This window comes from Nansenia antarctica (genome assembly GCF_963989245.1).
Source record: "Nansenia antarctica genome assembly, chromosome: 12".
NCBI lineage: Eukaryota > Metazoa > Chordata > Actinopteri > Argentiniformes > Microstomatidae > Nansenia > Nansenia antarctica.
Window position 1 is genome coordinate 5,722,795 of NC_137682.1, and position 15,271 is coordinate 5,738,065.

Sequence of the window (15,271 nt, forward strand, 5' to 3'; positions counted from 1 at the left end):
CCCAGTCTGGGGCAGTAATGTCCCAGATGACAAGAAACCCTGAACTATCAATCAGAGACATTTGTAAATGCATCCCTTACGATAAACGAAGCCCAGAACCGCGAAATCGATCAGATCAGACGGATGACACTCCAGAACTGAATGACTCTTGACCTATTGACTGCAGTGGCAGGAGGAACATGTGTGATGCTTAACATCACATGCTGATTTTCTTTGTTGTAATGATTGTTTGTTGTGTCTTCCCCTGCTTCAGAGCTATGACTAACAAACTGATTTCAGAAACACTTGTACAAACAAATGTTGATTCGAGAAATTATGATGGAACCTAAGTACCTAACCCAATTTGAGAAACTCTAATCCAAGTTGAGATTCATGTCTGTGACCTGTACGGCGATGTTGAATGACAGTTAAACTAGAAAATATGAAAGAAAGTTAAACTACCTGAATAGAGAGACGAATGTTTGTATCGTGATAAATTATGAAAAACAGCAGGGAATGATAGGTTTGAATTAAGTTTTCATAATGAAGAGTACATTTTGAAGAGTACATGAACTCTATACATTTCTGTTTTGTTCTGAGAGTTCAACTGTGTGCTTCTTAAGCACAAACTTACAAGCTCATCATTCTACAAAACCTTATCTTCAGTCCCAGCTATGCCTCCCCTTTCCTGACATTGTGTTGTCAGAGGGGCCCTGTCGTAAATCTGATTTTGCTAAACGCTGTACTTGTCCAGGAAACCCCCTCCTCCTGAACATGTGTGTTCCTGGCATTGTGTTGTCTGAGTCACCCAGCAGAGAAACTGCTTATGATGGCTTTCCCATGAAAAGTGTTTTTGCTGACGCTGCACTTCCTCATGAAGAACTGTCTCCTCCTTTTCCATTCTGTTTGGTAATAAAATGACCTGCTCAAGGGAGAATAGACCAGTCTGAATTCGGAGTCTCTACGGGAGACTTCGCATTCATTCTCCTTGCAAGAAAATGATAATCATGATTGAATCCGTGTCTCTTTGTTGTTTAAAGTCTACTACGGTCTGTTTGAACTAGCGATGGGTTAGCATGGCCTGCTTTACAACCGGGCTGACCAGAATATAGCATTTAACCCTAATAGAACCGAACACAAATGAACAACATTTTCAATAGAATAGAAAGGAATTTACCATCAATATGAAGACACCACAATCAATCCCTGCGTTTTGGCGAGGGAAACCCTGAAAGAATTGGACAAGGTGTTAATAGCAATATAACAGTTATGTGGTCAAAAGGATAATAAAGACATGTGCAAGTGCATGAGATGCAGGACAAAAGTACCTTGATGTCTCTGCCGTACATGGTTGCCCACTGGCCTGGGGCGATGCGATGAGCTAGATCACTGTCAAAATCCAGCATAAGAGTATTTGTGTCAGACAAATTGACTCTTAACTATATGAAAAATGCTACAATACAAGAACACCTAACAATGTCACCTATGACACATAATAAATGTCTCTTTTCCCCCAAATATAGCACCAGAACATGGTATATTAATTACTCTTGCAATATGACTTAGTGAAAGAATGACAAGAGAATTCATATTACTGGGTTTCCTTACATTCAACATACTATTGCATGCTTTAAGAAAGATGAATGTTACGATAGCCACTGAACATGGTGTAAACAAAATAACTTGAAAACAGCCTTTGAACAAGGCTTCTTGGAACAAGCCGAACATTATAATTCATAGTATCCTGTTACAGACATGTTGTTTGCTAAGAAAATGTGTTATAAATTAAATTGTATTAGTTGACAACCCTGGTCAATAAGCTGTCTTACTGTATTATTAGAATACTATGAATTATGTAGATTTCCCTTATGAGAAATGTACAGCACAAGTTGAGTACATTTTTACTTTGACTGTTGAGAGGATTTGGATTACACTCACACAAAGCAAATAGTGATCCGCTTTTCCTGGCTGTCGACTCCAGGCAGGGATGACGATGGCATCCTTGTGCAGGAGGTCCTTCTAGCATTTTAGAAGTTATTTTGCATTTTTTTAGGCTTGGGTGGTATCTATTTTTAAATTCCTTTTTATCGATTTCCAAATACCATGATATACATCAATACCGCCCAAGCCTATGTCAATGTCAAGCAACACAGGTCACAGGTAAAAGTAACTTACAGGAAGTCCAGCCATTGGGTCCACAGTGTTGGACTTCCACGTTGGGACTACGTATAAGTCCACAATGTGGATGTCTTTTCCCTATATTGACAGTTTTTCACAAAAAAGAAATGTTGTAATTTATTAGTGCAATATCAAGGGAAAACTGCACTACTTTTTGAAAAAGACGTTACAGATGTTGTTTTAACAAATAACAAAACCTTACATGTTTTTGTGTGGCCTCTTTGATGAATCTGAAACATGCGTTTCCAATCTGCAACAGAGTAATATAAGTAAGTAACTTGTGCCGATAAGTTACTGTGAGGACAAGCAATGACAAGAATTCCAATGTACCTGTTCTGGTTATATATGGCAATTCAACTTTCTATTCTATTTTATACGTACATTGGACTCCATGAGCTGAGGAAGGCCCAAGCTCCAAAAGTCCTCCCGCACCAGGCTGACATCCCCCTCCTTCACAATGATCTCCATTTGAGATCTTTGTGGGTCCAGTACATAATTTAGCTACAAGTAATAGATATAAAACATACTTTAAATCAATAGCAAACATACAAAAGATGATTGCGTATCAAGTAGACATTTATATCTACCAGCATGTCCTGGCTTGGGGTCATAGTGCACAGATACGGAGGGACGACTGGTGGCTCAGGCTCTCTGGACTCTGATGGAGAGGATACAGTATTATGCAAGTATCACATACATACAGTTACTGCACATACACACTTAGTGTGTGTCCTTGTATTAACAATAATAATACCTCTCAAATTAGGCCTGATGAACGGCTTCAGCTGGGCAACGTTCACACCCTGCTTTAGCTGAGGCCCTTTGGTGCTGGACAGCATCACCACACCCTTGGGTGAGATGGAGGATATGATGTGCGGCCCAAACCAATTGGCCTCCAGTCGCCCTCCTTTCCGTCCCTCCTTCCTTTTGTTTGCCCGTAGGACCTCATCCCCAACTTTGAAGTCAAAGGATTTGACCCCCTTTTGTTTCTGGGCCTCGTAGGTCTTTTTCTGCCTTGCCTGGGCAATTTGGGTGTTCTGGTAAATCTGAAAAATTGTTATCATTTAATTAATTTTCCCTTGAAACATATTCATATTTTATAGCATATATTGCCATTGTATGCATATTTGTTATTATTAGATATTATTATGCATAAATTGCCATTTTTACATCACCTTTGCATGTAGATCTGTAACTTCAACAGTCTTCGCCTGTACATCCTCCTCTGGCAAATCAACCACAACCACAGCTGAGTCGTCACCCTCCTCAGTCTGTGTTGTGTTGATGACACCTGGGCTGCGAGGGTGCCGTCCGAACAGTGCCATGTACGGGGTGTACCTGGTTGATCGCTGTAAAACAAAACAAAAGTACAATCAATAGCATTTCACCATCTTTCTATATTGTTTAAATTGTTTTTTGTTTCTTTCTATGTTTGTTTGAATTGTTTACATATGCAGTTGTTACACAATAGTAGGCTACCTGCTTAGAGGTGTTGATGCTCATTATGATGCCCCTCAAATGGACATCCCAGTCGTTCTGTCCCTCCCCACAGTACTTGGCAAGCGCAGTCTTCACGTTGCGGTTTGTGCGCTCGTCCTGTCCATTGGCCTGGGGGTGGTAGGATGACGTGATGCAGTGTTTGACATCCAGAGCCTCAAAAACACCACGGTTGACCTGCAGATGAATTAGTGTATGCAATTAAATTAGATTAAATTACAATTATCAAATGTCACACATCACATACACTGTGTCTTATATAGATAACTGTACCTCATTCACAAATTCCCGTCCTTGGTCGGTAATGATCCTCTCTACCAGTCCACAGTCAAGAAGAATGTTAACTATCTTCCTGGACACCTCATTGGCTGTTTTGGTGTAGAGGGTTTTTGCCACAGCCCACTTGGTGAAGAGGTCGGTTGCAGTCAGAATGTATCTGCAATGAAAAATGCAGATTGTTCTCCATTAGCTACAGCATTGCAGCAGCTATTCCTCATGGGGTCCACCAAAAACTTGCTTCATAACTTTTATTGACTTATCCAATACATGATGTCAGCTTATCTCACTAGCTTTAACCAAAAGGGGTTACACATACTTCTGCCCAACATTCAGTAGCTACCTTTTGCCCTTTGCAGTGGTGGGAAGTGGACCCATGAGATCAATCCCCAGGACACTCCATGCCTCTTTCACTTGGATGGGATGGAGTACAGGTGCAACTGTCTTTATTGTCTCATGATGTTGACAGCGGGGGCACTCATCAACCTTTAAAACAGTGACATTTCAGAGGAAATTATCTAGAGTCAGAGAATTCTTGATGTGGTTGAGGCGTCATGTTGGTGGTGGTGGTGGTGGTCAGCTGCTGGGCTTAGTGCCTTAGGTGCAGAACCGCTGTGGTTGAGGGGCCGCGGCCTGTATGATGGTCTGGGTGTTCCAGTGCAGAATCAGATTGTGGTCAGTATGAGAATTACACAAGAGTTGGAGATCTTTGAGTAAAAGATCATTGCTAACGGGCAGTGTATAAATTACAATGTTCACACACACCATGCACTAATAACATCAAAAACTCACCCATTTTGTGACATCCTCCCGCAAGGTGGACCAAGAACCTATGACCGGATCTGGTAGGGTCGGGAAAACCTCGCGGGTCGGAAAATCCGGTACTTACACCGGTACCTCCGTTGGAGAGAAGAGAGGGACGAGAGGAAAGAAAAGGTGGATCATGTGTCCTCCTTTCTCAGCAGCTTGGCCCCCACCATGAGACAACTCCCCCCAGAGAAGCTCTCGTATCTTAAAATTAAGATGCAGGAGCTGGTCCATGATGCTGCCTTTGGGGGGGGCTTCTTGGGGGGGGCTTCTGAGTTGGGGGGGGGGAGTCTGAATATGTAACATTCATTTTTTTTTATGGGCTCTGCTGAGTATTACATATTACATAATTAGTTTCCTGTGTTTATGTTATTTTTACTGTGTATAATTGTGTTAGTAGTATTAGTAGTAGCAGTAGTAGTGTTGTAGTAGTAGTACTAGTAGTAGTAGTAGTAGTAGTAGTAGTATTAGTAGTAGTAGTAGTAGTAGTAGTAGTAGTAGTAGTAGTATTAGTAGTAGCAGTAGTAGTGTAGTAGTAGTAGTAGTAGTAGTAGTAGTAGTAGTAGTAGTAGTAGTAGTAGTATTAGTAGTAGTAGTAGTAGTAGTAGTAGTAGTAGTAGTAGTAGTAGTAGTAGTAGTAGTAGTAGTAGTAGTAGTATAGTTGTATTTTATGTAATCAGGGCGCCATTGGAAAAGAGAGAAATTAAAAATATACATAATTAATGCAAAATAAACAAACAAAGTAATCTGGTCTTTTGTTCTTTTACTTAATGGATTAAGTAATCCACAATGCTTAGTGGATTGTGTACATAGCCTTTATTGATGTAAACCAGCTCCTTACCTTCTTGTGATTTTATGCTTTTATGCTTTTTCAAAAAAAATAAAAAAAATAATCCCCTTTCCTAACACCAGGGGAGCCACCCCTCCTAAATCTCGTTGTTTGGTACCTGTACTGTAGCAATGACAAATAAAGTCCATTCCATTCCATTAAGTTAAGTGTAGTAGTATTTACAAAATATAACAGTAACAAGTAACAGTAACAATAGCCAATGTAGCTAATAACAAAGTGTTCAATTTTCAATTTGTAACAAAGTCTTTCTCTACGGGAGTCCACGACGCACACGGTTGAATTGGCCTCCTAGTTGGCCAGCAGGTGAGACAAAATACCTCTTGAAGGTGTCGCGAATTAGTAGAGCCTCTGCAGATGCTCGGTTGCCCCTTGGCCTCTGGATCTCCTGCAGACCCGCATAGCCGTCAGCATCGTCGCCATCGATGTCATCCTGGCCGGCGTGTCCCTCTACTCCATGGCGCAGGTAGTTACACAGCACGCAGGTTGCCTTTATTATACTGTCTACCAGGTCAGGGTTCACCTCCATTGGCCTTTTGTAAATCCTGAAGCGCTGGGTCAAGGCCCTTGCACACCAACGCGTTTTTTACGTCCGTTAAAAAAATAAATTAGAACTCATGTTGTGTCAACCACGCTTGCACACCAATCCGTAATATTCATCCGTCAAAAAAAAAACGCAAAAGGTTCGATTTTCTGCGTTTTTCGCGTACGTCAAAAGCCTTTTGAGAGTTGTTATTGACCACTCCGCCATGGTATAGACTGGGACACATCGTCAAATTAGAACTGCAGGACAGTTGGATTAATGTTTACGGAAGTACATGTCTCAAGTATTAGTCGAGTGAAAGAAAACAACATACAGATGATAATTCACACAATATAATACCACGAAAGCGTACGGCACTAAACAATAACATTTATTTGGGCAGCATCATACTCAAACTCAGGCAGAAGGGCAGGGTCCGGGCAGGTGCACACACTGTCACAGACTGCCAGTGCATCATACAGGTACATCATTCAGCATGGTTATAGCGGTTTCTTTTTCTATTCTTCTATTCTATTCTACTTCTGCTGTCTGGGTATTCCAGTATTTAGCAGTTTTTAGACTGTAGGTTGGAATTTCTCAATCCCATCTGGCAACCCTGAGCGGAGAGTCGACACGTGGTATGATTACAGATATCACACTGCAGGAGATGCACACCACGCTTTGTTAATAGAAATACAGATTTATTGTACTTTTCTACTGATAATACATTCTATGTGGTCTACCATTTGGTTTTAGTTATATTGCTCTCAGTTGTTTGTACCTTTTGCTAAATCAAGCATTTAGAATGTAGAGTGCATATTGTGAAAGTTCGCAACGTAAAAAAACGCAACGGACTCCGCAACGGACCGGTGTGCAACGGTTTTTTCGGATGACGGATTAAAAAATACGCATGCGAAAACGCACGCATTGGTGTGCAAAGACCTTCAGAATGCCGAATGCATTTTCTGAGATGCGGCGTGCTCTTGACAGGCGGAGGTTGAAGACGAGCTTGTCCTCTTCAAAAAAAGTTCGCAACGGAATTCGGCACAATGTTCCTTGTTCCTTGATAAAATCTCGTGTTCACATGGAAAATACTACCAATCACACAATCACACTCTCCTCATATGAACAAACACCTATTGCTTTTGAATTTACAATCATAGCTTTAGCAATAAAAGATGAGCTCTCCTATGTTCGAGAACAATGGATGCCAACTTTGCAGAGAAAGGTAGAGCGAGAGATGTCAGAGGAGGAGGAGGATGAGCAAGAGCAAGAGGACAACGACTTAGGAGAGCAATTGCCTCTGATGAGATTTGGGCCACTTTGGTTGACCACGTTGATGAAGTGGATTTCAACCTCGCAAAAAGGACAGCAATGGGGAAGGAATGTCATCGGCCAGCATGACATTGTTGAGGTTGTCCTGGCCAGCGAGGGGGAACATCACCATGTGCGCAGCTATAAATCACCAAGGCGTCCTCCACCACCATTCAACCTTTGGCAAAAAAAAGGTTATGTTGATGTTAAGTAATGGGTTCGAATGGATGAGCTTTTTCTTGTCGTAACGTTAATAAATAATATTGACTAGCTAAATATTTAAATGTAGCCTATTATAAGGACAAGGATAACATTTGAACTAAGGTGTGATTTTTCTCAATCGATTTAAATGTCAATAGTAGTTAGCAGTGTAAAGAGTAAGCTAAATCAACAAATGTCTAACCAGTGACAGTGGTGAGAGGTACAGTGCAATCAGTTAAGTTATTATCTAGCCATTTTAAAGTTGTATAGGCATACAACACTTGATGAATGCTGATCTTAGACCTGGATCTAAGGGTGACTTATGCCTGTGGTGTTAACTGCCATTGAGCAGTCAGCTGACCTCGAGGAATCTTTCTACTTTCTACAGTGGAGACGCTCTGGCCCTTCCAAAGGTGCAGTGCCCCAACCACCCAGATGCCATGCTGGTGGAGGACTACATAGCAGGCGACATGATATGTCCAGAGTGTGGCCTTGTAGTGGGTGAGTGACACAGGTACTCGCATGCACCAAGCCTCTAGTTGGAAGTTGTGTGTGTGTGTGTGTGTGTGTGTGTGTGTGTGTGTGTGTGTGTTGGGTTTCCTTGAAATGTGTTCATTTTATTAGCTGGCATATTTGCTGTTTTGTGTCTTGGTTGTATTTTTGTTTATATATATATATTGGCCATGTTCCATATTTTAACGGCTTCCATTGTCATATTTAATCTCTTTTGTGGCCACTACTCAGGAAATAATAGATTAGTGAAAGCATTCTTCTTTGGTGAAATCAATACGGTTGTTACCACTTAGCATTTGATATTGTGAGAGAAAATTATTATATGTAAAAAGACATTCTCTACATTTAAGATTCAAACTTTGGATATCTAGGGCAAAGCTATATAAACTGATTTCCTGTTGTAACCACACAATGAAACCAGTTTCTCTACTTGAAGCTTGACATTGGCTAGACAACAGACACATTTAAATGATTACAAAGACCTGATTGCTCTCTTTTCTCCTGAGATGGACCAAGCCATCTAGAGCAGTTTTGGACTTTTGTGTTTCCCCAGACCCAGTACTCTAAGACCAGACTAAACCAGTTTGTGGCTATTGTGTTCCTTTTTCACCTTTGTGTAACTAGGAGAAAGTGGGGGCCGATTCCCCCTTAACCTTCATCCCCCATCATCTTCCTCAATGTACAAGTCCACACCCATTGCTCATGATTGGTCTAGACCCCACCCGAGGGCGGACCTCTTACCTGATTGTATATATACAGAGATGTGATGAATGATCTGGACTTTACGAGGAACTTTGAATCGTTCAGATGCGTCTGACGAACCTGTAAACTTCCTCCTTCTGCAGAAGAATATTAAATATCTTTTCTTATACATCTTGAAACGAAACAGGCTGCCATTATTGAATTAGCTCTAACAATATCATTGTCACCTCTTAGTGTAAGGCGTTCAACTTCTCCAGAATCGATTTAATTGAGTCGTCACTTACAAGCGAGTTCGTTTAATCTCAACGAGACGTCCTTGATATCACTTCTTAAGATGATATGATCCAATCAAATATTAGGCACCACTACTGAACTGTTCATTAAGATAATATTTATTCAAGCACATCAGCAAGCAATAATAGTTCATTTCCATGGAAAAGTGGTCTCATCTAGTTTCACCTCTGCAGGCCCGTCTCAGCTAGCCGTCAACAAGTTAACTGCAGGAGCTCCACCAAACAAGAGTCTCCTTTTTCCTTGGTACATAGTGTTTATACATTTGATTTAACATTTGGGGCTGGGTGGTGCCTCCCCCCCCCCTATCTAGTAGTTTTCCAATTGTCCGTACAAAATCTGTTGCAGCTGCGAGGAAGTGTTTTAATTAGGTATGTGGCCTTCACTCCTCTCTGTGTTATCTCCTTCTGGCCTCCCGTTGTCATGGTGATATCCGTACTTTTGTGAGCACAGAGCGAGTCAGTGTCCTTATCAGAATGTCTTGTGAAAACACAAATATTGAAGTTACACAGTAATATTAGGATTCGATTTACAAGTTAAAATATAGTATTAGAAGAATAGACTTATCATTAATCATTAGTTATGAAAGTATAAAATCAGTACAGAAAAATAGAATATCATAACAGCAGGTGTAAAATGGTTGTTAGCACATAGGTAAAAATAAGTAATTTACAGGCAGTTTGAATCATAAAACGTTCTTTTAGTCAGGAGCTTGTATTCTTCTTGTCGCTCAAAAACAGAACCTCTCTTTTGGCTTTGCGTGACCTTCCTATTGTTCTCAACTGACCTCAGTCACATATTATTTAAATGAGCACATAGTACATGATTTATCACTTCTAGTTATTTTAATACAAATTCCCAACATTAGCCAGCTAGAGTGGACTAGGAAATAGAGTTTTTTGAAGCTATTCGAACATAGCCCATTATGTAAAATGATCTCATCATCACACAGGTGACCGGGTCATTGATGTGGGCTCTGAGTGGAGAACCTTTACCAATGAGAAAGCTACCAAAGACGGCTACTCTAAGTACCAGAACCGCCGGACCATGAGCAAATCAGACCGGGCCATGCTAAACGCCTTAGAAGAGATTACCACCATGGCAGATCGGATCAACCTACCAAGGAACATCATAGTGAGTGGCCTGCCTGATTTGAGAGCTATCACATGCTTTGTGCCTCTTTATTTAATTCTTTGTTGAACATGGGGGTTTTACTTTTCAACCAGTTTGAAGACCACAACATTAAAAGGGACTTTGCTTGAAACTGTGTGTTTTTTTTTTACCCTCAGGACAGAACAAATAACTTATTTAAACAAGTGTACGGACAGAAGAGCTTGAAGAGGCGAAGTAACGACACCATTGCCTCAGCCTGCCTCTACATCGCCTGCAGACAAGAAGGTGTGCCCCGGACATTTAAAGGTGAGCTGAATGTTACGAGATAACATACTAGTCTTCTAGAAATGTGGGTCATGAAATATTTTTCCGCTATTTGGTTTGAGGTGTACCAACATTCAAATAATCTTCTTCAACTATTTGATTTCAAGATTTCAATGTATGACACATCTGAAAGCTTACAGCTGCACTTTCATAATCTGTATGAGGACTTTTATTTTTTACCAGACCCTGTCACATATCTTGTGAGAGCCTCCTTGATCATGAGATTCACTTAAGCAATATCACACGAGAGGGAGTGTGTTATACTGAATATCAGCACGGCTGTGATTCGGTCGTAGGTACGAGGCCGCAGGCTGTTATTCATTATAACAGCACAACCTCAAGTGTGATATTGGGTGTGATATTGCTTTTATACAACAGTTCTGCAGTGTGATTTATTAGTTAACAGTAATAAGCGACAACAGATAATGATTTGTTTGTTTATTTATTTAATCATAAAAAATAAAATAAAATAGTTCCGCAACGGAACTTCAAATGGACTGTTGCCTAGTAACCTGAACACAAACATGTAGTCTAATTAACGGTCATTTAGTAGAACACTAGTGCGGCGGAGTGATGCATATAAGTCCCAGTGCTGTTATACGGTATATCAGCACTCATGGAATGCCTCTTGTCCAATGAAATTACTTGGTCGGAACTAACTGTTGTATAATTACTTGTAACTAAAGGATTACCTTTCCTCCTGTACAGAAATCTGTGCCGTGTCCGGTATTTCAAAGAAGGAGATAGGCCGCTGCTTCAAGCTGATCCTGAAGGCCCTGGAGACCAGTGTCGACCTGATCACCACAGGAGACTTTATGTCCCGTTTCTGCTCCAACCTGGGCCTGCCCAAGCAGGTGCAGATGGCTGCCACCTACATTGCGAGGAAGGCTGTGGAGCTGGACCTAGTGCCTGGGCGCAGCCCCATCTCTGTGGCTGCTGCAGCCATCTACATGGCCTCCCAGGCCTCTGCTGAGAAGAAGACCGTGAAAGGTGAGGTTGGACTTTTTTACGCCAATGTGTAGGATTCATAACCTGTATAAAACCCAACAAACTCATGCATTTCAAAACTCTCAACCATATAGCTAAGCTTTACAAATTGCTTTCCAAGAATTATGAAGGTATTTAATCAGGGTATCTGCGGTGTCTTGAAAAGTATTAAAAGTTGATAAATACATTTTGGGAAAATCAAGACCCTTAATAAGTATTACGTCTTTTTATGAGGTCTTGAATTTTGTTGGTATTTTTCTGAATTAGACTCTGTCCAAAGAGTTTGAGTCCTAAAAACTTTTAGTAAAAGTTCATGAATTTATTAGTTTTATTAAAAAACAAAGATGAACCAGAAATTCTGTTGTATGATAGTGGTCTAGTCTATTGCAAACTAAAACTGTTAAGTTAAAGGTGTCACTGTAAACGGTTACAGCTTGAAGTGGCGGTGAGGTCTGGAAAAATATTGACAACGTCTTTAAAAAGTCTTAGAAAGGTATTGAAATGAACCTCAAGATTCCTGTATATACCCTGAGTAGGTAACATAGACACGGCTGTTCTAGTGTCAACTGTCACTTTCAAAATTAACCTCAAGATTCCTGTATATACCCTGTTAATGATCTGTAAACTACTTGTTAGTAAAATGCACCCCTAGACATTTCGTGAGCTTAGAATTATATGGTTCTATCTCCGTTTAGGGTAGTTCAGAGATATTGAGCGTCAAGGTTTTTACATTGCATTATGTTTTGTGAGATGGAACCTTTGTATTTTATGAATTACTAACTCAAAAATGTCAACATTTAAAAAAATAACACCACACAGGCATTAATAAACACCTAATGGATCAGATCATGTAAAAAAAACTTTTTTTTTGTGTCAAATTTTGACAAAAATGGAGATGGAACCTTATAATTCTAACGTCACGATTTCTGTGTATCTGACCCTTTTGGTAGAGATCGGAGACATCGCTGTTGTGGCGGATGTTACGATCAGACAGTCATACCGCCTCATCTACCCTCGCGCCGCAGACCTCTTCCCCGCAGACTTCAAATTCGACACCCAGCTGTGAAGACTAACACACCCAACAATACTTTTCTGCTGTACTTTTAGTAAAAAAAAAAAAAAAAAAAAAAAACGATTTCTAAGGTTTATCTTTTCCCCTCGTTATTAAGACTTCAAGCCTTTGTCAAGGCACTTTTTTGCAGGAATACAGACAAGTACAGGTCAGGACACACATTCCAATGCTTAAAAACTGATTGCAGACTGTACTTACAGTATTAAATAACATTAAAACTTTGTTTACTGAATGAGTGCCTGCTGTGTGTTTTGCCTAATCCACATTTCTAGACTTTTTTTGGAGTGATTGGATTAAGAAACCCCTGACTATTTTTAAAACGAGTGCCTTGATTGATAACAGAGGTTATTCTCAACATAGATATTGAGGGTCAAAGATCAACTGACTTCTGTTAATAAATTAAAAAATCAACAGCATTACAGTTTTTCCTCAATCACTTACACACTAACATCGGAATTTGAGACTGACCCAAACCAATTCTTCACAAATACAAACACATTTCCTGCTTTTCAGTCATTTTGCAGTTCTAAACCACAGTTAACAAAACACTAAACACAATTCTACATTCGGCACAATGTTCCTTGTTCCTTGATAAAATCTTGTGTTCACATGGAAAATACTACCAATCACACAATCACACTCTCCTCATATGAACAAACACCTATTGCTTTTGGATTTACAATCATAGCTTTAGCAATAAAAGGTGAGCTCTCCTATGTTCGAGAACAATGGATGCCAACTTTGCAGAGAAAGGTAGAGCGAGAGATGTCAGAGGAGGAGGAGGATGAGCAAGAGCAAGAGGACAACGACTTAGGAGAGCAATTGCCTCTGATGAGATTTGGGCCACTTTGGTTGACCACGTTGATGAAGTGGATTTCAACCTCGCAAAAAGGACAGCAATGGGGAAGGAATGTCATCGGCCAGCATGACATTGTTGAGGTTGTCCTGGCCAGCGAGGGGGAACATCACCATGTGCGCAGCTATAAATCACCAAGGCGTCCTCCACCACCATTCAACCTTTGGCAAAAAAAAGGTTATGTTGATGTTAAGTAATGGGTTCGAATGGATGAGCTTTTTCTTGTCGTAACGTTAATAAATAATATTGACTAGCTAAATATTTAAATTTAGCCTATTATAAGGACAAGGATAACATTTGAACTAAGGTGTGATTTTTCTCAATCGATTTAAATATGTCAATAGTAGTTAGCAGTGTAAAGAGTAAGCTAAATCAACAAATGTCTAACCAGTGACAGTGGTGAGAGGTACAGTGCAATCAGTTACAGTTATTATCTAGCCATTTTAAAGTTGTATAGGCATACAACACTTGATGAATGCTGATCTTAGACCTGGATCTAAGGGTGACTTATGCCTGTGGTGTTAACTGCCATTGAGCAGTCAGCTGACCTCGAGGAATCTTTCTACTTTCTACAGTGGAGACGCTCTGGCCCTTCCAAAGGTGCAGTGCCCCAACCACCCAGATGCCATGCTGGTGGAGGACTACAGAGCAGGCGACATGATATGTCCAGAGTGTGGCCTTGTAGTGGGTGAGTGACACAGGTACTCGCATGCACCAAGCCTCTAGTTGGAAGTGGTGTGTGTGTGTGTGTGTGTGTGTGTGTGTGTGTGTGTGGGCTGCACGATATATCGTTATCGTATCGTCATCGCGATGTTCCCATGCGCAATATGAATATTGTGAAAGGCAACAATATTGACGATATAAAACTCCCCCCCCCCCCCAGCATGTACAGCTCAGTCAATCAAAACATACGTTTTTACGCTTTCCCTAAACGTACAGCCAACCACAAACCTCATTTCATGGTTTCCTTAGATCGACAGCAATGCCAACCAATAAGCGAGCTTGGCCGTGAGCGAGGCAAAAAACGTGCTGCTGTCACGCAACAGTGACACACAGCGGCGCGAAAAACAAAATAAATATGAATGTCCTTGACAACACGATTGCAAATCTCATACCTAAAAATAAGTCCACCTCCATTGTTTGGAGATATGTTGGATTCAGGAAGGAGGACGTGAACCAGAACGATGTCTTATGTAGGTCGTGCCTCCGCATAGTCGGGACGAAGAATGGAAACACAACCAACATAACGTACCATTATTGCAAAAGATAATGCTTCCCGTTGATTCCGTCGAAAAAGAGGGGTTCCACAAAATGATTCGGACCCTAGACAAACGCTACAAAATACCGTCTCGGAACCATTTTAGTCGGGTGGCCATTCCGCAACTGTTTAATGAGACGAAGATGCGCGTTGGTGCCGAGATCCATAGTCATAGTGCTGATTATTTTGCCACAACGACTGACCTGTGGTCCAGTCGAACGACCGAACCGTACATGGGCCTAACGGCCCATTACATCACAGATAGTTTTGAGCTAAAAAAAACAACAGATGCTTACAGACTTCCTTCTTTCCCGCGGAACATACGGGAGACAACATCGCGCTGGAAATGAAAACTGCATTAGCAGACTGGGGCTCGCGGGAGGACCGGCAAGTGTGCGTGACACAACTGACAACGCATCCAACATGATAAAAGCACTGGAAGTCAATGACTGGACGCGACTACAGTGCTTCGGGCACAGACTACACCTAGCAATAGGTACGTTTTGCCGTTTATTTTTAATGGCTTTGTTCAG

General features: G+C 40.9%; 1 protein-coding gene across 1 annotated transcript; it reads left to right on the plus strand.

The window, feature by feature from the left end:
• Positions 1 to 7,347: 7,347 nt before the first annotated feature.
• Positions 7,348 to 12,734, plus strand: LOC308168599 (transcription initiation factor IIB-like; the record flags this gene model as incomplete). The annotated part of the gene is made up of 6 exons (XM_080543199.1): positions 7,348 to 7,577; positions 7,975 to 8,123; positions 10,081 to 10,262; positions 10,418 to 10,547; positions 11,274 to 11,555; positions 12,503 to 12,734. 6 exons carry the CDS (start codon positions 7,348 to 7,350, stop codon positions 12,616 to 12,618), a joined length of 1,089 nt encoding a protein of 362 aa, XP_080399325.1. The 3' UTR covers positions 12,619 to 12,734.
• Between the last annotated feature and the right edge of the window lie 2,537 nt (positions 12,735 to 15,271).